This window comes from Caloenas nicobarica, chromosome 4, assembly GCF_036013445.1.
Source record: "Caloenas nicobarica isolate bCalNic1 chromosome 4, bCalNic1.hap1, whole genome shotgun sequence".
Lineage (NCBI taxonomy): Eukaryota > Metazoa > Chordata > Aves > Columbiformes > Columbidae > Caloenas > Caloenas nicobarica.
The window spans coordinates 73,512,585-73,537,275 of NC_088248.1; the positions used below are offsets into that span (position 1 = coordinate 73,512,585).

At 46.2% G+C, this 24,691-nt stretch overlaps 1 protein-coding gene across 1 annotated transcript; it reads left to right on the forward strand.

Moving 5' to 3' along the window:
• Nucleotides 1–17,180: 17,180 nt before the first annotated feature.
• On the forward strand, nt 17,181–24,691 carry LOC135988750 (octopamine receptor-like). The gene is made up of 4 exons (XM_065634931.1): nt 17,181–17,199; nt 17,331–17,619; nt 22,765–22,941; nt 24,016–24,691. The coding sequence occupies exons 1-4, from the start codon at nt 17,181–17,183 to the stop codon at nt 24,689–24,691; spliced, it is 1,161 nt and encodes a 386-aa protein (XP_065491003.1).

A 24,691-nucleotide genomic window follows, 5' to 3' on the forward strand; every position in this document is an offset into this window, starting at 1 on the left:
GAATAAAATTCATGGAAGAAAATGGAAAAGGAAGTATATTTCTCCTTTTATAACAGAAATCATAACTTTGGCTCTATAATGTTGTATCCCAGTTTCCCCTGAAAGCAGTTCTTTGACTGAAAAATATAACGCAGCCCCCTTATGTTACTAAGTACAGAGTTTTCTTAACAGACACACACATATACATCACATCTTTGTTTACTCTGTCTTTGATACGTCAGTGATAGAAGCTCAAACACCATAAGCACGTAAAATGGAAATGGGAGAAAAGTGGATGTTCTCTCATTGAGACAACAAAGGCGTTCAGCAGAATTAAAGACTTCCAGGCTCTATTAAGATCAGATTTCCAGAGCTGGAGCCAGCCATGAAAAACAGAATAATCAAAAAGCAGGTAAATCTATGTTTTAGTATTCCAGATCAGGCAGCAGAAAGCAGATAGATTATTTTTGTGAAAGAAGGTCTTTGGGAGTTGTTAGGACTCAGTCTGATGCAGCATCAACAGAAATACATTTCTGGACTTTGTTCATAAGTTATTGGGCAGAGAAAGTAATTTCACATTATAGATCTGCACAGAGACAGCACCTGGTGCGCTGCTTTATGTGAGTGCCTAGGAGAGAATTACTGAGCTGGAAGATCGGAGGAAAGAAAAAAGAAACCAAATACAAGAAAGCAAGGAGCCAGTAAAGAGATCTGATGATCCCCTGGCAGGGCAGTGTCCCATCACAGTTTCAGTTGTCCCCATCAATGGTGGTGTAAGGTTTTCATTCCCTTCCTCACTTTCTTTATATTTGTTGCTGGAAAGGATAGGGTTTTGTTGAGATGGATTTTCATCCTGTTCCTAAAGAGCCATGTATTCCACCTCATAGTAGTTCATCTTCTTAGCAGATGTCTTCTCCTCTATTCGGCATCTTAGTCTACAACTACCTGAAAGGAGGTTGTAGCATGGAGGGTGTTGGTCTCTTCTCCCAAGTAGCAAGTGAGAGGATGAGAGGAAATGGCCTCAAGTTGCACCAGGGGAGGTTTAGATTGGATATTAGGAAAAATTTATTCGTGGAAAGGGTTGTTGGGCATTGGAACAGGCTGCCCAGGGCAGTGGTGGAGTCACCATCCCTGGAGGTGTTGAGTAGATGCAGAGATGAGGTTCTTAGGGACATGGGTCAGTGGTGGGCTTGGCAGTGTGAGGTTAATGGTTGGACTCGATGATCTTAAAGGTCTTTTCCAACCTCTGATTCTATGATTTTATATCATAACCTATCAGATGAAGTTTCCTTCTCTCCCGCTCCTTCTGAGACCCAGCAGATGCAGTTGTGCAGTGGCAGAGGGCACAGCTGGGCAACCCCAGCAGAGGTGCCAGGAGCTGCTGCTGCACATGTGCAGTGATTCTTGTGGGCTCCCAAACAGTTTCATTTTTTATCTTCCTTCACTGATCTTGCATTCATCTCCTAGCTCTTGCCATCCAGATTTTATGACCAAGAAAGATTCACACATTTTATTTAAAAAAAAAAAAATCATCCTTGGAGTATAACATCTGATTTTCAACACATGCTCCTTTAATTTCCCCAGGGCTAACTTACCTTTGGAGCAAAATACCAATGCCAGAGTCTGATTTCCTATCACAGTGAAGCAGCATGTTTCTCATCCTTCTAGTTTAAACACATCCTTATTTCTACAAACACTTCCATAGATATTCAGATCAGGTGTGTGTTCTCAGCACAACTGTGTGCAATTATCTCACACTTTCTAGAGGAAGAGCAAGGCTTTGACCTCTGTTCAACTTTCCACCCATGGAGCTGCAAGGCATATTACTGCATTAGTTAAGCCTAAGAAGAGACGTGATGGTATGTTTTTTGTATATAAATGCTCTATGTACTGAAGCTGGTAAAATAATTTTCTATATTGGCAAGGGAATTAAGTTGTACAGGTCTGAAGTATTTTGTAACTGTAAATGTGATTTTATTGAGAGGTACTGTAGCTGGGAAATCCTGTTCTTAAAAAAAAGGATATTCGCTGCAAAAATATGTGTAGATGAGGCTGTAAGGTTTATAAATATTTTGAGATCCTTGGGTAAAAATCCATGTCAAAATGTGAAATATCAGCCTTGCCAGACAACGTTTTATTCTTCAGCTATGAATCACATCTGTAAACAAGTCTCTCCTGGATTTGAGATGAAATGCGCTGGAGAAAAGATTATTAGTTTGCTGTTGCTGTGCTCTTCGGCATAAGGTGGTCTACATTATGTTTGTATTTATGTCCATTCCACTTGATGTGGGCGGACAGTGATAAGATTTGAAAGGAGATATTCAATTAAAGCTAAAAATAAACCATGGTTATATTTGCCGAATGACAAAAATGTAATGCATCTGTTTGTAGAGGAGAGTACAACATCTCACTGCAGCATGGGATGGTCTGTGATTTACACAGTTTAGTGCCAAAAAAACCCATCACACTTAGTTTTTTTTACTTCCCACAATTTCCACGAGTGGTTTTTTTTCCTGATTTGTAATAATCTACTGTGAATCTTCTCTGAAGATCAGGCACTACCCTCTTGACGTCACCCAGAGAGATAAAGGCTTTGCTGTGGGTGTGTCGGAAGGAGGCAGCGGAGTGGAAGAACACAGGTTTTGTGGAAGAACACAGGTTTTGTGGAAGAACACACATTTCATAGCTCAGCGGCCAGCCTTGGCTCGAACTGCCCTGGGAAGCGCTGTGCATGTGAATGAGACCAAGTGCTGTGCTCCGGAGATGGGAAATTAAACAGCCGGGAGATGCGTTTTCAAGTGGGATTGTAAAATCAAAATGAGAATGGCTCTTGTTGGAAGATACAGGTCCTGGCACTAGAATCTGTGCCATGCCAGTGGAAGTTGAGGAAGAGCATTTAAGAAACACTGTGGTTCAGAAATATACCGCTTGCCTCACTACAAAGGCAAAATTTTCTTCAAGTTCTCCAGGGCTTTCAGAAGTAACTTGGATTGTTTTGTTTTTTTAAAAAATCTTTTTAAGCTTATCTATAGCAGATTCATTTGGTCTGATGCTCTGGGCCTGAGACCCTTCTGGACCCGTCCTTTGCTGAACCCAATGCACTTATCTTTGACTCTGGGCTGCCCTGGCGCATGGAACAAGAGGAAATGGCCTCAAGTTGTGCCAGGGGAGGTTTAGATTGGATATTATGAAACATTTCTTCCCAGAAAGGGTTGTCAGACGTTGGAACAGGCTGCCCAGGGCAGTGATGGAGTCACCATCCCTGGAGGGGTTTAAAAAACATGTAGATGAGGTTGTTAGGAACATGGTTTAGTGCCAGTGTTAAGAGTTGGACTCGATCATCTTGAGGGTCTCTTCCAATCAAAATGTTTCTATGATGCTAAGTAGTCCTAGGGCACAGGAGAAGCTGTGCTGTACTACCCAGTGGGACCCTGATCTTCCAATGAGGTCTGCGAGAAAGTAAATTGCCTTTACTGTGCAGAACTGTCTGCAGCCACCGGACAAGGTGCACCCTGGTGAGGATGTCCAGGGTCTCACTGTGGTGTCCTGGAAACCCTCCTCCCCACCACCTGGTCCAGAGTAGGGCTTTCAGGCATCTCCCTCACTCCTGCATGGGAAGTGGCCATGAAGATGTAATCCAGAGAGGGGTCCACAGGAGGCCCAAGATATGGTTTCACAGCCCTTTTTTTTAGACACAAGGCTAAATTTGACTTACTGGTTAGAACTGGACAGACTGATTAAGACAGGGCAGCCCCAGAGAAGCATCCAGCTTGTGTTTCTGGTACAAGTGTAGTTTATGCTCCTGTTGAGCACTCTTCCCCACGTCTATCAAGGGCAAGAAGTTCAAGTGATGACAGCAGCGGCTCAGTAGGAGCAGGTCTGGGCTTTTGTTTCTGTGGCTGCTGCAGTAATAGGGTGCATGAGAAGAAAGCCATTCCCAGGGAATGGTTGCATCCAAGACATTGTTGTTCGTAGGTGTTGCCAAATGTGGGTGTCTCCTCTTCCACTTGGGCAATGCTCCATTTCTTCATGTCTTCTGGACTGTACAAACCATGACATCCTGCACACGGATTGCCATTGAAGGCAGTAGATTGTCTTTTACTGGTTTATCTTCTGCAGTATTTCAAGCACGCAATAATCCCAGATGTCCAGTGAAATCTTCCTCCCATCTTCTCCCAATTACTCAGCCTAATCCTTGCCAGCCTGTAATCAAGCCAAGCAGCCTTGTGAGACACTAATGTGTTTCATGGCTGTAGTTTGCTTGCCAGCATTTATGACATTTGGAAAGACACTGGTGAGTCATACAAGACAAATGGTTAGTGCTGTCTCTTTATGTGTGTATATAATTGGATTTTGCAGCACAAGAGAAAAGAGCCCCTGTCCAGCTTGTCAGGAAAACAATAAAAAAGAGAAAAGAAAATTTTCTTTGGCAACTTTTTTTCAGCCTGACAAATGGTTTCGATGAGAAGTTTCTTAGAAGGCTTTTTTCCCAAATAATTATGAAATAATTTCAGTGCTGTTGCTAGAAGTACACAATAGAGCCATGAAACAGGATCATTGGATACAAGTAAAAATACAGCAGCTAGTCAAATAGATACTGTGTACTGGTGAAGTGTGTAGGATATACTGTCTTTTTTCCTCTGGGCGTTTTGTCTGTGGGCTTTCAGTGCTCTCCTTCCTCTTGGGACATTGTTTTGTGTATCACCATGCCCACCATTGATCTTTGCTTCCAAGGTCAAGGAAAGCCCTTGCTACTCTCCTTTGTGGTCTCTGCAACCTGGTCTCTGGTGTCTACTCAGTGTAATTTCTGACCAGATTTTTATTTTTCTCTCTCCCTCCCATCAGGCACGGTCTAATGGTTAACACACAGAACTCAGGGGTTTTGTTTTGGACCATGACATTGAGTCATTCTGCAGGTTTTGGCAAGCGATGGAGGCTCACAAAAATGTCCACTCATTTCTGATGACTCAGTTTGAGCATCTTCATACCTCTTGGGCTTGAATTTTCCGAAGGTCTTTGAGAACTCAAAGCACACATACAGGACTGAGTTACACAACCCTGCTGCAAAAACAGCCACGGTATCCCAGGCTGGATACTTAGAAATGGAGGTGCCCATAATTAGAGAGCATGTTGGAAAATGTTGGTCTTACTCATTGGGCTTTGGGTAATTCCTCATTAACATAAGGGTAAAAATAACAAGACTCCTTCTTGACAATGGGATTTTGTTTGCAAAACACAGTGATCCTCAGGTGAAAGGGCAGTGGTGTAAACAAGGGAAAGGAGCACGCCCATGTTGAAAACCTGATCATCTGATAACTAGGACATGCCCTTTTACAGGCAAAAACATTTTGCTTAGAAGAAACATCAGATTTCTGGAGAAATCTCCTACACAAATACAAGGCATCTGCCCATCAACTACAAAGAGATAAACAAGCCACTTCAGAGATGTGAGCAAGCAATTCCATTATAATATATAGCAGATGCATACACACTTCAATGCATGCTAACCGAAGTTCCCAGAAAGTCTCCTGATACATAACAGCTACTTCTACTGTAAAAATTATGATTGCTTTCATGTAAACTAAGGGATATTTTCCTGCCAGCCTTAAATACCTCTGTTTGAATTATAGGATATCTTGGGCATAAGTATGTTTGTTTGATTATCAGTCAGCTTAAAAGGACTCTGATTTGACAGCATAAGATGTTTTTCTATGGGATAAAATGCCCAAGGTCTCCTCAAGGTGTGATGAAGATTCAGCTGGAGCTGCTCACTGATGTGTGGAGTGAAGTCTTTGTGTGGCTGAGTTGAAATGAAGCAGCAACAAACAATTTAAATGTTGACCTAGAAGAACATTCAGGAACTGTCACCATTGCAAGTCATGGGCAGTGCTGTGCCATTTCTGTTTCTGAACATGTTTTTGCAGCTTACAGGCCTCAAACTCTTCTATAGCTCAAGGGAAAATCCATACTATAGCAGAATTTGAACACATATCTCAATGTATTAATTAACTGGCTTCAGTACCTACAGCCCTGCGGTTGAGTAGTTGTGAGATGAGGTATGGGGGAAGTGACCACAGCTCCTTCTGGAAACCACACTTTGCTTGCTTGTGCCAATGACAAACTCATGTAGAATAACAGAATGAGGATTTTGAAACTCATTTTCGTAAACAAACAGCTACCAAGGATACACTGTCCTCTGAACATGAGTCACACAGACTGTACTTCAGGAGTTCCCCACAAAATAGTGCTCTTCTTTGCTCTGGTCTCTGTCAAAGCTGTCTAGTCCTTCTCTTTGTCAGAGGTTATATTTCCATTCTCAACACCAAGAAAGACCGGAGTGAATCAGCACTTGGATGGGAGACTTCTACCGCATTTTAGAGTTTGGTTTTTGAAGTTTTGAAATTACAATTGCCCTTCTTTCTCTCCAAGTGGGATTGATCCAATGACCCAAAATTGCCTAATAAGACCAAAAATGTCGAGCACTTCCGTAAAAACCTCCTGATGCTTACAAACACTTGCTTTGCTGATCCAGCTTAAATTTTGAGAATTGTTTTTCTTTCATTATTTCTATAATTCCCTAGTTACATATCCATCTTCCTGCCTTGAATTAATTGGTGCTGTGGTAATAAATGTCTGATAAACTCTATCCCAGGCTCCAGTAGTTCCTGTGGATTTCGCTAAGAATGCTTTTGGGATTTCTAGTTTCCTTGAAAATGAGGAGGATCCTGCTTTTTCAACAGAATGGCACAGGCTGTAGTTCAGCTGGGGCATGCACAAAGACATGGAGGTGTTTGCAGGGTTAAAAGTATCAGCAGAAACATTACTAGAAGCCAAAAGTAGAAGGCCAGTGGGACTACCTGCACTATTTACTTCCAGAATATAAATTAGATACAATTGAGACAGGAAAAATTAGGAGTGTATATTCCCCTGTAGAGGCATTGGAGGAAAATGAGACCACGTTTAAGGTCAGAGGGGCAAGTGAAAGTAGCATAAAACGACTGAGCTAAGCGCCTGCAGCAGGCAACAGGAGTAATCCCTCGGTGTTCATTTTAGAGGTGAATGTGTCAAGGAAGAAGGATTACAAATCCCACCTGAAAGAGAATATATAAATATATGGTGTCTAATGAGGGAAAATTGAAAGGGAAATTGTCAGATAGAATTCATCAAGGGCAAGAAATGTCTCAGACACAACAGCACCTAAGATATTGAAAAAGCACGATCAGGGAGCACAGCAGGTATTGTGTGTTGAAGAAACTTTGTTGCTTGAGCTGATGACTAACACCATTTATACAGAAATCAAGCATCGCACGCCAATGCAACCTGACAGAAAGCACATCTTGGAGGCAGCTGCCTCTGATCCCTAGTGCTGCTAGAAAAGCAGCGGTGAGCGGGCAGCTTCTGTTCAGAAACCCTGTCAATCAGCAGAGTTATTAAAGAGCTATTTAACAGTAGAGACAACTGTTTATACAGTTTCATACCTGAGTAAATCATAGAATCATTTCAGTTGGAAGAGACCCTCAGGATCATTGAGTCCAACCATAACCTAACCTAACTCTAGCACTAAACCATGTCCAAATCAAGACAGACAAGAAGCAAATGCTCATTTTCTTCCTTCTACTTTTCATGCAGATGCCCTAAGGAAGGTGCTGAACGAGGGGCAGCACCATCAGGACAGGCTCTCCCTCAAAAGACGAAGACAAAATACAAAAATAAACCTGCTACTCCTATGGGCCTGTTTACCCAATGCCATGTGATTTACAGGGCGCTACCAATAAAAAGTGTTTCCTTGTGTTCTTCCACTTGTCAAAATAACACATTTGTCTGTGATCCCTCCCCCCTCCTGCGGGTTTTAACAATGCTTTCCAAGTGGGTACCAAAGGTGAACAAAACCTCAAAGCATTCCTGCGTATTCCACACCCTGTGCCCTCTTATTTGGCAATTTAAGGAGATTTGTTGCAATCTGTCTTCAGCTGTACGTTGGTGTCTGCATGAACACAGCTCTAGTACTGTTCAGATTTTCTGAGGTCAAGCTGCTTTCAATACGCACAAGACTCTGGAATGTACATTTCCTATTACTCTTCTTGTTGCCAAGATCACAAAGTCGAATTCCATTTTTTCTCACTCTTCCCTTTCCAAGTAGCATGACATGTAGCATAAAACCAAAATCCCAGCAACCTGGGAGCCAATGTCCTAGAAATTCTTCCTTGACCATATCGTAGAATTGCAATAAATATTGCATTTTGCCATGTTACACTGGCCCAGGTTGCCCAGAGAGGTGGTGGATGCCCCATCCCTGGAGACATCCCAGGCCAGGCTGGACGGGGCTCTGAGCAACCTGAGCTGGTGAAGATGTCCCTGCTCATGGCAGGGGTTAGACTGGATGACCTTTGAAGGTCCCTTCCAACCCAAACTATTCTATGATTCTCTTCTGTGTTTTTGACTGTTTGTGACATGCTGACAGGTGATATCAATCACAGATGACATTAAAACGAATGACTGACACAGCATTTGCAGCACTTTGTCCAAACTTTCCTCCCTCCCTTCCTTCCTTCCTTCCTTCCTTCCTTCCTTCCTTCCTTCCTTCCTTCCTTCCTTCCTTCCTTCCTTCCTTCTTCCCTCCCTTCCTCCCTCCCTCCCTTCCTTCCTCCCTTCCTCCCTTCCTCTCTTTCTCTCTTTCTTCTCTCTTTCTTCTCTTTCTCTCTTTCTTTTCTTTCTCTTTCTTTTCTCTTTTTCTCTCTCTCTCTTTCTCTCTCTTTCTCTTTCTCTCTCTCTCTTTCTTTCTCTTTCTCTTTTCCTTCCTTCCTCCCTTCCTCCCTCCCTCTCTCCCTCCCTTCCTCCCTTCCTCCCTCTCTCCCTCTCTTCCTTCCTCTCCTCCTTCCTCTCCTCCTTCCTCTCTTCCTTTCTTGCTCTCTTTCTTCCTCTCTTTCTTCCCCTCTCTCTCTCTGTTTCTCTCTCTCTCTTTCTCTTCCTTCCTTCCTCTCTTTCTTTTTTTCCTGTCTTTCTTTTTTCCTCTTTCTTCTCTCTCTGTTTCTCTCTCTCTTCCGCTCTCTCTCTCTTTCGCTCTCTTTCTCTTCCTTTCTCTTCCTTTCTCTTCCTTTCTCTTCCTTTCTTCGTTTCTTTTTCTCTCTCTCTTTCTTCTCCTTCTTCTTCTTCTTTGCCTTCCTGTTACCTGTCTTCTTTGTCAGGTTTTGGGGGTGTCAGTGCTATTACACTTGAAGAACTGCAGGCCTTTATACTCTCTACTCTGTGAAAACTCTGTTATTGGAGCCTGAGAGCCTTCCTAGGTTTCATGAAGACAAAGACCCCGGCGAGGGTGAATCGCGGTGCCCGAGCGAGGCCGGCCCAGCCCCGGCGCGACCCTTCAGGACCCTGGACAGCGGCAGCGGCTCCCACCGGCACCGCCCCCCTAATGAGCAATTAGCGCTCATTTAGGGACAGAGGCGAGGGCTGGCGGGATTTTCGAACTCTATTTGCATTGCGGATTCAAGTGAGAGAGAGGAGGGGGAAGAAGTGTGCTGTAGGAAGGTTCTTTAAAAAGCAAAAGGTAAAGTAGACCTTATTTAACATGTCAAGGTTTTTCTCGTTTCTGTAGTTTTAATCCATATTCTATATAAAAAACATTATTAAAAGAATAGAAAAAGAGTAGAAAATACTGTGAAAATATAATATGAAATATGTTACAATGTAAATATAATATATAACATAACATAATGTAACATAACGTAACGTAAGAGTTAGGTGCATAACTGAGGTGCTGCATTCCACTCATTCTGTGGCATGAGTGAAGCCACAGTCCAAAACCTTAGTCTTTGGAAAAAATGTAGGAAAGAGGAGGGACTTTTTGGTGATGGCAAGCACATGTGAAGTGTTAATGCATTTGGGTGTGATTTGGGGGGTTATTTTAGGACAGAAGCTATGGATGAGGTTTGCACACTCTCAGTTTTGTGTGTGACACTCACCCAAGCTCTCAAATAACCAGGTTTTTTATACCTTTTTTTTTTTTATGAATTCATTTGCTGCCAGACCATTGAGATGAATCAGCTCCTTGAGGAGCCCAAGAGGTGCCAGTCACTCCTCCAAGCCCAGATCTGCAGATGAAGGGAGGACCTCTGCTTTCCAAACAGCCAATTTAGTTGGGATTCCCCCAGTGAGATGCCTCAACAACCCAGTGCCCAGTTTCCAACCTGACCACCTCTGCTCCAAAACCCAAAAGACACCATCGCACCGAGCTTACCTCGGCCTCTACGGCAAGGCAAAGAGGGGCTGGGCCAGTAACACGAGTGCTAGTGCTAGTGCTAACATATTCCTATTAAAATCTGGGAATTTTTAGTATTTTGTTTAGTTTATGAACAAAGCATGCCTTTGCTTTTAGCAACAGGGAATCATAAATTCATAGAATAGTTTGGGTTGGAAGGGGCCTTCAAAGGTCATCCAGTGCCACCCCTGCCATGAGCAGGGACATCTTCACCCAGATCAGCTTGCTCAGAGCCCCGTCCAGCCTGGCCTGGGATGTCTCCAGGGATGGTTCATCCACCACCTCTCTGGCCAACCTGGGCCAGTGTTTCACCACCCTCCGTGTCAAAAATTTCTTCCTCATGTCTGGCCTGAATCTCCCCTCTTTTAGTTTAAAACTATCACCCCTTGTACTGTCACAACCGGTTCTGCTGAAAAGCCTGTCCCCATCTTATCGGCCCCTTTTAAGTACTGAAAAGCTGCAATAAGGTCTCCCCGGAGTTAGTCCAATTTCACGCTTATTTTATTTTAATTTTTTTTTTTAAGAAAAAAACAAAACGGTTATGCGGCGGCCGTGCCCGTGCAGCTGCTGTGTGTGAGGAAGGACGGGTTCGAACGCAGGGGAAAGAAAAAAAAAAAAAAAAAGAGAAAAAAAGGCAGCGTTTACGTGGGGATCGCCCGGAGGGATGAAACGCCTCCCGGAGCGGGGCGGGGCGGCTCCCCCCTGCCGGTCCCGCGGGATCCGGGCTGCAGCCGCCGCCCCGCTGCCGGTAAGTGCCGCCGCCGGCATCCCCCTCCCCATCCTGGGGCAGGTCCTGCGATCCCCCTCCCCGGGCAGGGCTCCCCGCTTCCTCTTCACCCCCTCTCCAGCGGGCTTCCCCCAGGCAGGTCCCGTACCCACCCCCCCCGAATAATCCCCAAACACTGCCTTCCCCCCCGGGCAGAGCGTCCCTCCCCAGCACCTTCCTCCCCACCGAGGCAGACCCTTTTCCCGGGCAGGCTCCCCCTACCCCGGGGTGGTGTGGGGGGGAGATGTGCCCTCCGGCATCATTGGAGTTTTGCCCTCTTGGCCGGCTGGAGGGTTTGCCTCCCCGGGGATTGAGGGGTTTGCCCCCCAGGGGTTGGGGTTTTTAACCCCCGGTGGGTGGGATTTGGCACCCTAGAGCTGGGGTTTTGCAACTTAGGGGTTGGTGTTTTTGCAGCCCAGGGGGTTTTTTTGTCCCCTGGGTGTTGGGGTTTGGCACCCCCGACTCAGTCGCCCCCCTAAGGCCAGCGGCCACTCCCACATTTGCAGCGCGGGTTTAACTTTGCCTTGAGTTTTACCGCTGCGATCGCGCTTCAGTCTCTCCTCGCAGAAGTGATTGCAATAGACGTGCTTTTGCTGTGGAAGAGCATGCACTGCGCTGGGAGGGGGATCTCAAAGGGCAAATTGCTTTGCTGTCTCTTAGGTGCGGGTTCAACGTCCTGAATTGGGGCAGAAACCACCAGCCGTGCAGAGTCAGGCTGGGAGCAGCTCCAGGGGAGCCCCATGAGCTGCCCTGCGTCCCCAGGACTCTGCTGCTGGGAAAAGCATCATTTACCCGGCTCAGCGCTGCCGCTGAGCTGCTTCGAGCTGGTCGGCTGCATTCAAAGATCAGTTTTGAAGGTAAGGATTGCGCGTTTGCTTCTGCTGAGTTTCCAGACCTGGGGCTGGTTGCTTGTCGGAGAGGTTGTAGGAGTTGTTCTGCGCTGATTTGGGGGTGGAAAGAAACCTTTTGTGCTCGGAGAAATGCTGCTCTTCAGATGGGAAAGTCAGATGGAGGGAGAGAGCGAAGGAAAGTCAGTGCAAAGGCTCTCCTGCTGTGTGGCCTCCTTGAATGCATGTTTTACAGCATCCCCAGGGATGTTCCTCCTCCTTTATCACCCCACACCACCCGTGCAGAGCAATGCACTATTTGACAAATTACCGAGCTGCTGCAGTTTCAGCTCATGGCAGAAAGGAGGAGAGAAATGTGTTCTGAGGTCCTGGGGCATGCTGTCATACACTTATTTGTGCTTGGTTTAGTGGAGGTGCAGAGTCTGGCGGCAAATTTATTTCCAATTTTCATAATTCCTCTAAGTGCAGTCAGCCTTGAGATTGCAGAGCTTTTTTTTTTTTTTTTCCCCTCCCCTGACATCAAAAGATACCATTTAGGGATGAAATTAACCTTTTACTTGGGATTTGTTTGCTGAATAAATTAGGTCAACCTTTCTGTATATTAAAGGAAAACTGCTGAAATGATGGAGTTGCTTCGCTCAGGCCGGCTGAGAGCAGAATCTAGCCCATCAGTTTTTGAAGGGGAGCAAAACTGTAATGTCCAAATAAAAACAACGCAAACCCTAAAGCATCTGAGATCTCCGGGAAACCTGGGATGATCCCACATCGTGGTACAACTGGGTACTTATTGCATTGATTTAAGATTCCTCCTTACAGGAAAGGCTGAAAGACTGATGTTAAAGAAGGACACTGTGGTGCATCAGCAGTGTAACCGCATGAGCTGCTGCAACTCATAAGAGAATTTAAAAGCTTTAGTATTTAAGTTGTGGAAGTACATCCCTGGGAAGGATGGCACGTCCTGCTTTGTCCCAAAGATTTCCATAGAGATGTTAAGGTTTTATCATCCCTTGCTTTCCTGTATTAACGGTTCTCCAGATGGTTCAGGAGTAGCATTTTTCAGCAAGAGGGAAGTTGCTGCCCAGTCAGAGGTGAAAAGGATGGGAGACACCAAGCTTGGGTGCTTGGCTGTGACACAGGTTGAGCTTCCAGGGACTCTCAGCCTGGGGATCCTTGGAAAGGAGCCAGGAGCAGCAGGACCCTGTTGTCTGCACCCTGTATCTGAACCTGAAGTTTCAAGCATCCATCGTCCCTTCTTATTGCTGAATTTTTTGGGGTTTTGGAGAAATTGTGGAGGTCGAATGACGAGAGTCTCATTTCCAGCCCCACAGTCTCTCCTTGCATTGACCAAAAAATAGTGTGACGCAAGAGAGTTTCTCTGGTGTTTTTTGAGAGCGGACACATTTGTCTGCTGTATTTCTGCGTTGTCGTGTTATGCCTCTAGATGTATCTTGCATTGAGCAACCTGCTGGTAGTTTTTTACTTGAAAAGACCTTTTATCCCAGGCTGGTGGCTCAGGTACTTGAGTAGCACAGTGTGCAAAGCTGAACTCTTAATAGCCGTGTCCTACTTCTACTTGAAGTTGGAATGCAGTGTGTGTTCACAGATTGGTACCAGAACAATGCTGTGTAATGATCTGCTTTAATTAGAGTTGTACTAACACTGATACATACTGAACAACTGTGTGAGCACAGTCATTGTTTGCAAGAGAAGGAAGATGTGACTTCTAAACCTTCAGATTTCAGTGTTACATCTACAGCCCCCAGACAATGAATCCAGCATTCTAATCTGTGAGGTCAAAGGAAAAAAGGAGAAAAAATTGGCATTGTGTAAACCTGATTTTTGCTGTTCATGTCTTAGGAGTCCATATAGCAGCCTTCCAGCAGCTACAGGTGGGCTACAAGAAAGCTGGAGAGGGGCTTTTTACAGGACACATGGTAACAGGACAAGGGGTAATGGCTTTAAACTGAAAAAGGAGAGATTTAGATTCGATATAAGGAAGAAATTCTTCATTGTGAGGGTGATGAGGGACTGGAACAGGCTGCCCAGAGAAGCTGTGGATGCCCCATCCCTGGAAGTGTCCAAGGCCAGGTTGGTCGGGGCTTTGAGCAACCTGGTCTAGTGGAAGGTGTCGCTACCCATGGCAGGGAGGTTGGAACTAGATGACCTTTAAGGTCCCTTCCTACCCAAGCCATTCTATGATTCTTAGTGCTGCATGCTCTTCTAGGAGAACACAGGGCTGACTGGGTGATGTTCATGTGCTTAAGCTGGTTTGGGATCAGCTCGAGGTGAAAATCAGAGGCTTGTTTGCAACTTTGCAGAGGCCCTGGAGGTATGAGGACACCAGCATCTCCCAGAAGCTGTGGGACAGCAGATGACCAGATGAGCTGGAAGATGGACATGGACAATGCAATGGACCTTGTGGTGGCAGGTTCTGTAACTTGGCTGGCTGTGCGGCCGTGTGTTGTCACCACGCGGCTTTGCCAGCCCGCAGTCGCTGTGTCATCTGTGCGGACCACGCAGGGAGGAGAACGGGCTGAACAATTTTTCTGCCAGAAAATGTGATTGTATTGAAATCAAACTGTTCCACAGCAGCTCGTCCAATTTGTTGACACCCTTAGTGGGGCTGTTGGAAAGAATGTCCCAGATTATCCTTTTTCCTGTCAATAACATGAGAGGTGGAGACAGGATTTCTTATTTTATTTTTATGGGTTGTTAACACTATGTGAAGTGTTGTCTAAGGACCGTTTTCATTAGGACTGATGTATTTAAGACACCCTGTAGGCTTTTAGCAGCATCTGCTTGGGGGCCTGCCATGGAGCTTGGTGTCCAACAAACCTGCTTGTTCTCAGTGCTGGAGGAGCTTCAGGTCTTGGTCAGCAAGTCCCAGCTCTGGTGAGGAGGGGCAGAGGAGCAACTTTCCTTCTTAATGTTTTCTAGACAGCTTTAATTATTTTTCATTTAAAAAAAAAATTTTAACTTAAACTGTGAAATCCAGCAAGTAAATAGAAGTCAGGGGAGGAAGCAGAGGATTTTGAAGGATGAATGTGTGCATGTAATACACAATTACATCCAAGGAAAAAGTCGGTGTTGCTTTTACAAAAGGCAGCTCAGCCTCAGAGTTGTGTGGGAGGGCTTGGAATAAGGACAACAAGTGTGTGAATGAGAAGCACCTCGTTGGTGTAGTCTGCCTGGATTTCTGAAAGGTTTTCAAAATGGTCCCTCGTGGTGAGGGCTTGTAAGGAAACTTAATAGTTCTGAGTTAAGAAGGAGGTTCCTTGTGTGAATAAATAGTTGTCTAAAAGGTGAAATGCAGGGATGTTGTGATGTGGAGGAGAGGTCATCAATGTTCTTTACAGGGATAGGGGCTGGGATATATGGGCTTTGATAAATAACTGAAAAACTTGTAAATCATGAAGTGGTGGTGTTTATTTGCAGGCAAAACAAAGTTTAATGAGGACATGAAGGATAAGGCCTGAATTAAAGAACCACAGAAAAGCTTTTATGAGGTTCAGTGAGCATTAAAATGGAAGAAATTCAACGGTGACGTGATGGAGTTTGGGGAAGATGGAAAGAACCTAATTTCCTCATTTCGTCCTATTTTCCTGTCTAAATCAGTGGTTTCTGAGCTGACTGTTACTGCTCAGGAATGAGATCTTCGGGTGGTGATGGGCAGTCCTGTGGAAAGGTCAGCTCAGTGCTAAGTGCCAATCAAAAGCAGCAAACCACGTTACGGATTGTTATGAAAGGGAAACAGGACAAAACAGAGAACATTGTTATGCCCTTATATAAATCCATGTTTAGCTCTTGGAGATTGTTTGCGGGTTTGGTCCATCTCAGAAGCTCAGAGGAGCAGCAGGGATGGTCCGGAGACCTCAATCACTTCTGTAGGAGGAATGAGCAAGTTGGTGAAGTCTCCTCAGCCTGACCAAGAGATGACAGGGGGGTTGGGGGGTGTGACAGAGGTTAAAGAGCCCACCAGTGGCATTGAGATGGTGGATGGGGACTGTTTGCGTGATGTGTCTTCCAATACAAGGACCAGAGGGCATCAAATTAAACTAGCTGGTGATGGGTTCAAAACAAGCAAAAAGAGGTGTTTCTTTGCATGGTGCATAGCTGGTTTGTGGAAGTTGTTGCTGTAGGAGGTCATGGATGCTAGAAGTTTGCATGAGCCAAAGGGGACGCAGGACAACTTCATGACTTACAAGTCCTTGAAACCGACTTTAGAGGTAATTCTGCATCATAGACTGCTGGAAGGAAAAACAGACACTGGGGAAATTTTGCTGCATTCTGGTTTGTTCGTATAACCCTCCTGAGACAAAGTTTGGCCAGTGTGAGATAAGACATGTTGGACTACATGGACATTTATCCTGACCCATTCTCACGCTGCACTCAGTAGTGATGCCCTGGGAACATGGGATGGATCTGAGGGTGCTGTGGAAGCAGAACCAAGTCTTAGGAGAAGTGCCCGTAGTCAAATATAACAATTTGATATCTGGAAATACTTGTATACTTCTATTTTCCCCACAAGTTTCGCCTTTGTGTTTCCATTAGCCAGGCCAGTGAATTTTGAACTGCTGGAATTTCTGCAGCGCGTCATTCCCACCTTCCCAGGTACCTGTGACACCCCTCAGTCAAAGTGTGGGAACTGAGCTGTGGACACAAACACGTGAATTTCCTCGGCTGATAAGTCCCCCATTACGGAGCTGGGAACGTTCTCTCCCCAGAAGGGGACGTGAGTCAGAGGTCACTGCTGTACCTCAGATGCCTCAATTACTTGCACTGAGCTCCCTGCGTGGTTGCTGGCAGCTCTGCGTGGCCGTGCAGGCTGTGGGATGGAGCTTCCCACCGCGGTAATAAAAACCTCTTAACTTCAGAGCCTCAGAAAGACCCAGGACAACCCAGGGCAGAGCACATGCTGAATAGTGGGGTTATGAAAGTAGCCAGCCTGGCCAAGCAGCCTCACCTGGTCTGTGGGTGCCAGAGATGATAACGAGTATAGAATGGTTTGGGGTAGAAAGGACCTTAATGATCATCTTGTCTCACCCCCCATATTTTGTGGACGCAACGTGCTGTTCAGTGGGATTCAACAAAGCTGCTTTGATGTTTTAATTTTTGTTTTCAGTTGCTTGCTTGTCCTCTCTCTGCTCTCAGTGCCTTTTTTTTTTTTTTTAAATCATGCTTCACCCGACAATGCTTTTTTTTTTTTTTTTTTTTTTTTTTTTTCCACAGGAGGGCTTTTAATTGCCACGAAGGACTTCAGCCAGTGCTGCACATTTATCCTCACCCTCAGGATTTCAGACACTTCTAATGGACTGATAACCATGGGACAGTGATGGCACAGGCACAGCAGGGTGTGTGGATTTTTCTTGAAGTAAATGAAGCAGAAACATTATTTCTGTACTTCCTTGCACAGACCTCCAAGGCATGTGCATCAAAGTCCTTATTGATTTTTCCCCCCCCACACCCCCCACCTCTCTTTCAGATTTTAACAGTGAGAAGATGCTGATGGACAGAAACGAATCTTGGCTCTCTAATTTCTCCTTCGCTGCCTCCTCCTTTGTGAAAGGAGGTGGCCACTTGGCGGGGATCGGTCTCCAAGAGGTGGTCATCGGGCTGATCCTAACGCTCATTGACTTGATCACGCTCCTGGGAAATACAGTCGTCTTCATCTGCCCGGTGGTGGAGAAGAGGCTGCGCACCGTCACCTACATGTTTATCATGTCCTTGGCCACGGCAGACTTCCTCGTAGCTTGTCTGGTCATGCCCTTTAGGTAAGAGGTGCTCATAAGAGATGAGAAGGTGGTGTGTCCACGCAACATCATTTCTTCTAGCTTTGCAGCCATGGGGCTGGCTTAGTTCACATGTTCTGTTTAGGCTGGGCTTTACGAAGAGCTTAACTGTGTGTCGGTGATTATATGTGCTTCTGTGCCTCAGTTTCACTACCCTTTATAACAGGTCCTGTTAGAATGAACGAAGAGAGGCTTTCCCAAGGGTATTTTTCCTCTTGGCTATAGAGGGACCCTGGCTGCTGGTCTGAACAAGATGTCCAGCTTTTCAGGTGGCTCCACTGCAATGAGTCCCCTCTTCCAGGACTATCTCTGCATTGCACATGGGGCCAACATGGTTGCTAGATGATTTTACATGCTCTGGGTGTTTGGGGAATGCGAGACGCGGATTGCCGCTGGTGTGTCAGCGTTAAGTGCAATGGCTGCGTGGATCCTGCTTGTGTTTCAAAGACAGAGCAAATCACCGAGTATGTTTTCCCCTCATTTTTCTTAGTTGAGAATGACTATCGAAATAGTGGAGTTAAATTCTGTGCTTTCAATTTTACACTTCTTTAACCTTTTCTTTTCTGGTAGTTGGAGGGAAAAGTGAAAAAGATCTTTACTAGTATAAGAAAATGGATGATTTCATATTACTGAACTTGAAAAGCTACTGCAGAGATGTTATTCTTCATATTCTTGGTGAAACACAGAATTTTGGTTGTTTCTTCTGGTTCAGACAATGTACAGGTGGAGTTTGTGGGGAAGGCTGGCAACCTTGCAAAATAAAACTTCGGCCTGCATAAAGAGACCAGAAGAACTGCAGTGGGATAACAAATGGGATTCGCTGCACTTGGGGGAATTGTTTTTCCCCTATTTATATTCTGAATTTATATTCCTGTTTATAGTCCTAATTGTCTGCACTGGACATTGATAACTGGGGACAGAGGCCATCTCCACTCTCTCTGTGTAAATGTAAGGATTTTGTTTTAGTATAAATAGGGTAATTTAGGCTCCCCCTATATCTAGTGGAGGAAGAGGCACTTCAGAAGCCAGTTCTCCCTGCTTGACATGTATATTTACAGGAGCTTCACTATCTGGCTAAAACATAGCAAAACAAATCCAGAAACCAGTTTACTTGTAATTTCTGGCCATCTAGTGCTGTAAAATGGCTGTAGGTTTGTGTAAAGCATGGGGCTGCACCCTATTTAGTGTTCTTGGAGCGATATAAAGCAGCTGAACTCTTCTTACGTTCTGTGCTTCAGTTCTCGCAGGGCTGCCCACGCTTTCAAATTTGGCACTGAAAGGTATTTTCCCAGCAAGCAATTACAAACTGAGTTATGTCAGGTGAAAAAAGAAAGCAGTTAATGATGCCCTTTAAAAAATGTTACTGCCAATTTCAGTTCTAAGCTTGGTGAATTTTTAAGTTTGTGTTCTGAAGGCATCCATCTGTGTTCACCTGTCTCTCCCCTCCACCTGACGCTACAAATGTCTGCTTGGATTGCAGCTTAGTTGATGATGATCCAACCTCTCCTATCCTGTCAAAGTCAGTGGGAATAAGGATGGTGACTTCACCAGGAGATTTGTGTTGCTGATATTGGGGGTTTGCTCTGTGTTGGAGGTCACAGAGTAGTTTGGGTTGGAAGGGACCTTCTGAGCTCATCCAGTGCCCCCCCTGCCATGAGCAGGGACATCTGCACCAGCTCAGGTTGCTCAGAGCCCCATCCAGCCTGGCCTGGGATGTCTCCAGGGATGGTTCAGCCACCACCTCTCTGGCCAACCTGGGCCAGGCTCTCACCACCCTCAGGGCCAACAATTTCTTTCTCATGTCCAGCCTGAATCTCCCCTCTTTTAGTTTAAAACCATCACCCCTTGTCCTATCGCAACAGATTCTGCTAAAAAGTCTGTCCCCATCTTTCTTATCGGCCCTTTTTAAGTACGGAAAGGCTGCAATAAGGTCCCCCTGACCAGTTGGGCTGCAACTGGGAATAGTGGACTCTGCAGGGCCTGGCCTGGGCTTCTCTGCAAAACAACGTGGTTCCCCCTGCCCTGCCTGGAGGGGATGCAGAAATGATCCGTGTGCTCCCGTCGACAGTAGCACACACTATTTTTTTCCCAAGAGAAGCTCTGATGTTTCCCACCACGTGGAGGAGGTCACTGCAATAGAAGGCAGCAGACCATTTCAGCCTCGTAGAAAGAGAAAAACAGTGTGTCAGGCCCCAAAGATGAGCTAAAGCAGCATTCCTTCTGCTACCTGGCATTTCCCTGGGCTATTTTTCTTTCCCTTTCCATGTTCTTGTTAAGCCCAGAAATGAGAGTTTTTCATCCCAGTCCCAAGGGCTCCTCTCTGGGATTGCGCAGCATCGCCTGCTCTTCACCACCCTCATCGTAAAAAAAAATTCTTCCTTAGATCTAGTCTGAATCTACCCTTTTTGAGTTTAAAACCATAACCCTTTGTCCTATCAAAGGATGGTAGAGGGCATTACAAGGCGTTAAGGATTTCCATGAAAACCAAAGGCTTCGCTATGCAGCCAGAGAGAAAAAAAGCCCACTTTGGAGAGGGATGTCTCACTTAACAAAAAAAAAACTATGAAGGGAAGCAAAGAGCAGAGCATGACAGATGCTTTGTGCGTCTCTTGAATGCCCCAGCATCGCCTGGTATGAAGCCTTTCCAGCTCTTGGTGGGCCATGGGGCGAGGAACGGACCCTGGCATCTCCACCGGGGGTTGGTTGGCTCTGCTGATGGAGCAGCTCTGGGTCCAGATCTGTCCCACCATCTCAGCTTTGTATCGGTGTTGCTCTTTTGAATTGCGGTTTGCTCCTCAGTGGGCATGTTGGCACATACCAAAGAAGAAAAGAAATGACCTTAGGAGCGAGTTTGGCTCAGGAAAAAGAAATTTTTGTGGTAGGAAGGAAAAACAAGGTTGTTGCCTGGTGCTTTAATTTCGTAAGAGTGGGATTTCTATTGTGTTCCAGGTTTGGCTTGTTTGCAAGACCAGTTCAGCTGGGCTTAGCTTGTCCCCTGGGTACTCCAGCCAGCCCAGCCGTTTCCAGGTTGAATATTTGTTTCCAGGCTGAATATTTCCAGCTACTCTTTGCAAGCAGAGATGACTTCACTTCTACTCATACGGCGCATTTCTTTTATGATTCCTTTTTAACCTGCATCATTCCCAGGCTGCAGAGACTTTTTGCATCAGAGACGCGGGAACTGGGAACCGGTATCCACTACCCTGTGCTGTGAGAACATCTGCTGGGTGAGGTCCATCCCACCAGACGTGTGCTGACGAGAGCCAGATACCTGCTCAGCTGGGGTCTGTCTGCAGGGACGTCCCTGGCAGCGGCATCGTCTGCTTCTGGAAGGGCATGGTGCTCACGCCACAGGCTTTGCAGCATCTCTGGAGACAGGGAGGATTTTTGAGGAGTGGCAACAAGACACCCCAGCCTATTACTGGACCCATGCTTCAACTTCTGTATGCCTCAATTTCCTATCTAGAAAAAGAGACACAAAACCTTTCAATGTGTGCACAGTGGGACCCTCTATGCTGCCCATAGGGAGGCCACTGTGGTGTAGGGACAGGTTCTGCTGTAGATTAACATTTGCTTGAGTTTTTTGCATAGCATCCTGCAACAGAGCTGGTGAGGGGTCTGGAGCACAAGTGTGATGAGGAGCAGCTGAGGGAGCTGGGGCTGCTCAGCCTGGAGAACAGGAGGCTGAGGGGAGACCTGATCGCTGTCTGCAACTGCCTGAAAGGAGGTTGGAGCGTGGAGGGGGTTGGTGTCTTCTCCCAAGTAACAAGTGATAGGACGAGAGGAAATGGCCTCAAGTTGCACCAGGGGATGTTTAGATTGGATATTAGGAAAAAATTCTTCATGGAAAGGGTCGTCAGGTGATGGAACAGGCTGCCCAGGGCAGTGGTGGAGCCACCATCCCTGGAGGGGTTTAAAAGACACATAGAAGAAGTTTCTGAGGGACATGGTTTAGCGCCAGTGTTGGGTTAACAGTTGGATTCTATGATCTTGAGAGTCTCTTACAACCAAAATGATTACATGAAAATAAGCTCCTAGAAAATAAAAAGCAAGTCAAACTTCTGCCCAAAACATCAAATTAAATTATATGATTCTGTAATTAAAAAACTGCCAAGGGCTGGAGCCCTTCAGCAGCACTATACCCACCTACAGCGGTTGTCACGCTCTAAAAAACCCTTCCGATGCCGTTCTGATGAGCTGTTGCTAATGAGATGCAGAGCAGGGGTTGGTTTCCAACGCCGGTGACATGGAGCTGCCTCGTGCTGCCCTGGCAGAGCCCACCTGGGCGCAGCAGCCCCCCTCGCACTGTGTTTGACCAGCAAACTGTGAAGTTACGGGATAATTAAAGCTTCGCAGGACTAAGTAGTGATTCAGCCTTTCACACTGAATTCACACACACTGGTTATTTCGGCGGCACCCCGAGAGCGGCAGAAAGCTGGTGAAACAAATGGGAAGCGAATGGCATCTAACTGGATGCTATAGAAACACGCATCAGCCTTCCTACAGCTGCCATATGTTCCTTCCTTCGCTGCTCACTTCTTACAGGCCCCTCTTGACTTTGTTAGGAAACATTTTGGCATAATGTCTGCCTTTTGCTGCTGTGTTTACCTCGCTGAGGCGTTTATGGGCTACATAATGTACAAGCTGCATAGGCCTCCTCCTAGGATTTTTTTCTTTTTAACCCAGGTGTTGAAATCCTTCAGTTTTGAAGCATGAGACCAGATGAAAAATGGGTTTCGTGGAGGAGGGAGCATCCTCCATGCCCCAGGAATTGGGGAGAAATCGTAAAACCTCATGCTTCATAGGGCACTGGAAAAATTGTGGGAAACAAATCATGCAGATGTAAATTTGGGGATGTTTAGAGGGCAAAGCACCTCTCTGAAGGCACTCCCTGTAACAGAGTGCAGGCAAGAAGCACAGGTTTGGTCTTCTTCAGCCATGTCCCACCTGTGGGTTATTACCTTGGGTTGCAATTTGAGGTTGAATCCCTGCTGTCTAACTGAGCCTCCCTATTCTGCACATCTTTACCACCTCCACGTTAAAATATGATGTTACTTCAGTGAAATCTTGAAGAAATGCATGAAATCAGTCCTTCCAGCTTTGCTTTCTCCCCGTTTTCTCTGGCAGTATCATTTACGAGGTGACGGGGATGTGGTTGTTCGGGAAGCTGTTCTGCAAAGTCTGGATCTCCTTTGACGTCATGTTCTGCACTGCGTCCATCGTCACGTTGTGCTTCATTAGCCTGGACAGATACTGCTCCGTGGTGACCCCGTACCACTACTCCAGAAGGATGTCCCGTGGCAGGTGAGTGGAATCGTTCCTCACTTTGGGCCCCTCCAAACTGTCACTTGGGCCATGGCCTGTATTGACTTGGGACCAGATGAGCTATTGGAAGGTGGTACCCAAAAGCGGAGTGATGTGGGAAAAGGATCTTTGCACCATTTAAAACTCTGCAGATTTTTTTTTTTTTTTATGTGGTGCAGGAGAAAAGGAGAAGGCAGCTGAGCTGGGGTTGATGGTGCTCCTGGGAAAGCACTTTTTGAGCTAAGGATGGGATGCAAAATGGGGTAGAAACCAGTGGTGTGGGCTGATTTGTGCCTACAGCTTCTACCCTTTGCAGGCATTTCATGGGAATGTCCCCAATGAGTTGGGGAAATGACACCCAGAAGAATGCACGTAGCAGTAGTCTTCCCCCTTATAAACTCAGAAGGCTTTCTGAAGTGATATTTCAGGGGAAAATGCAGAGAAAACAGTGAGGTTTTTTAAGCTCCTGTCAAGGTTTCACTTGAAACATTGAAATGAGGATGGCAGGGTGGGGAAAGCTGTTGGAGGGTGGGCAGGGAGGATGCTGCAGCTGCTTTACAAGGTGAGTTCAGGCTCTTCTGGGGATGTTTGTGATTTAAGGAGTGCGGGCAGTCACCAAAACGGGGGCTGCGCAGCATGCCGTGACACGGAGCAAGCACCGCGGTGGTCTGAGGATCTGGTGTCCATCAGCTCCACCTCTGTTGCTCCTCAGAGGATGAGATAATGGCCAGATATTAAAGCTGGCACGAAACAGAAAAATCTACCTGCTGTTGTTTTAAATATTAACAAAAATCCTCTGTAAAACCTTTCCTCCTCACTTTTCCGGGCAGCTCAGAGCATCCCTTACACTGACCCAAATCCTGTAAACCACAGACCCCCTCACCCAGTCGTTAGAGATGTTTATGTATGGACTTGCTCCACCCCAGCTTTTTTGCTGCTTGGACACTTGTCCAAGCGCTGTGGGACTGCGGAGTAGTGCTGTCCCACTGGGGTTACCCTGGGGATTGAATCGTACTGGGTGTTCTCAACTCAAAATAACTCAGACCCTCTCTCCTTTCCTCATCTCTTTTTCAGATGCATCGTGATGACCTGCATGGTCTGGGTTTACTCCTCCCTCATTTCTTTCCTTCCCGTCATGCAAGGCTGGAACGAGATCCCCGGGGTGGACTTCGATGCGGGCAGAGAATGCATCTTCGTCACCAACTGGATTTTTGCCATCGTGGCTTCTGCTCTGGCGTTTTTTGTCCCCTTCATGGTCATGTGCAGCATGTATTTCTTCATCTACCGCGCTTCGCGCTTGAAGGCCACTCGTATCGTGTCTCAGACCCTGGAGATTCACTACCACCCCAACAGCAAGCGGCAGAACCATCTCCAGCTGGAGAACAAGGCCACGCGGACCATCAGCATTATCATTTCAGTGTTTGTGCTGTGCTGGCTGCCGTACTTTGTCCTGAACGTCTGGCTCGCTGCCAGAGGTACCGACTCCACCAGCACGGTCTTGGTTGACGCCTTCAAGATCATCACCTGGTTAGGGTACTGCAACTCCACCATCAACCCAATGCTCTACGCTTTCCTGAACCGGGACTTCCAACGGGCCCTGAAGAAGCTGCTCGTTTGCAGGCACAGGTCTCAGGTGGACATTGGAGAAGACATGGTTTCCATAGCCACGTTTTCAAAGACTGCTCCAGACCTAGAATACAGCGCTGCGGTGCCAGTGCCCAATGGTGCCCTGAAGGGCAAACCCAAGTAG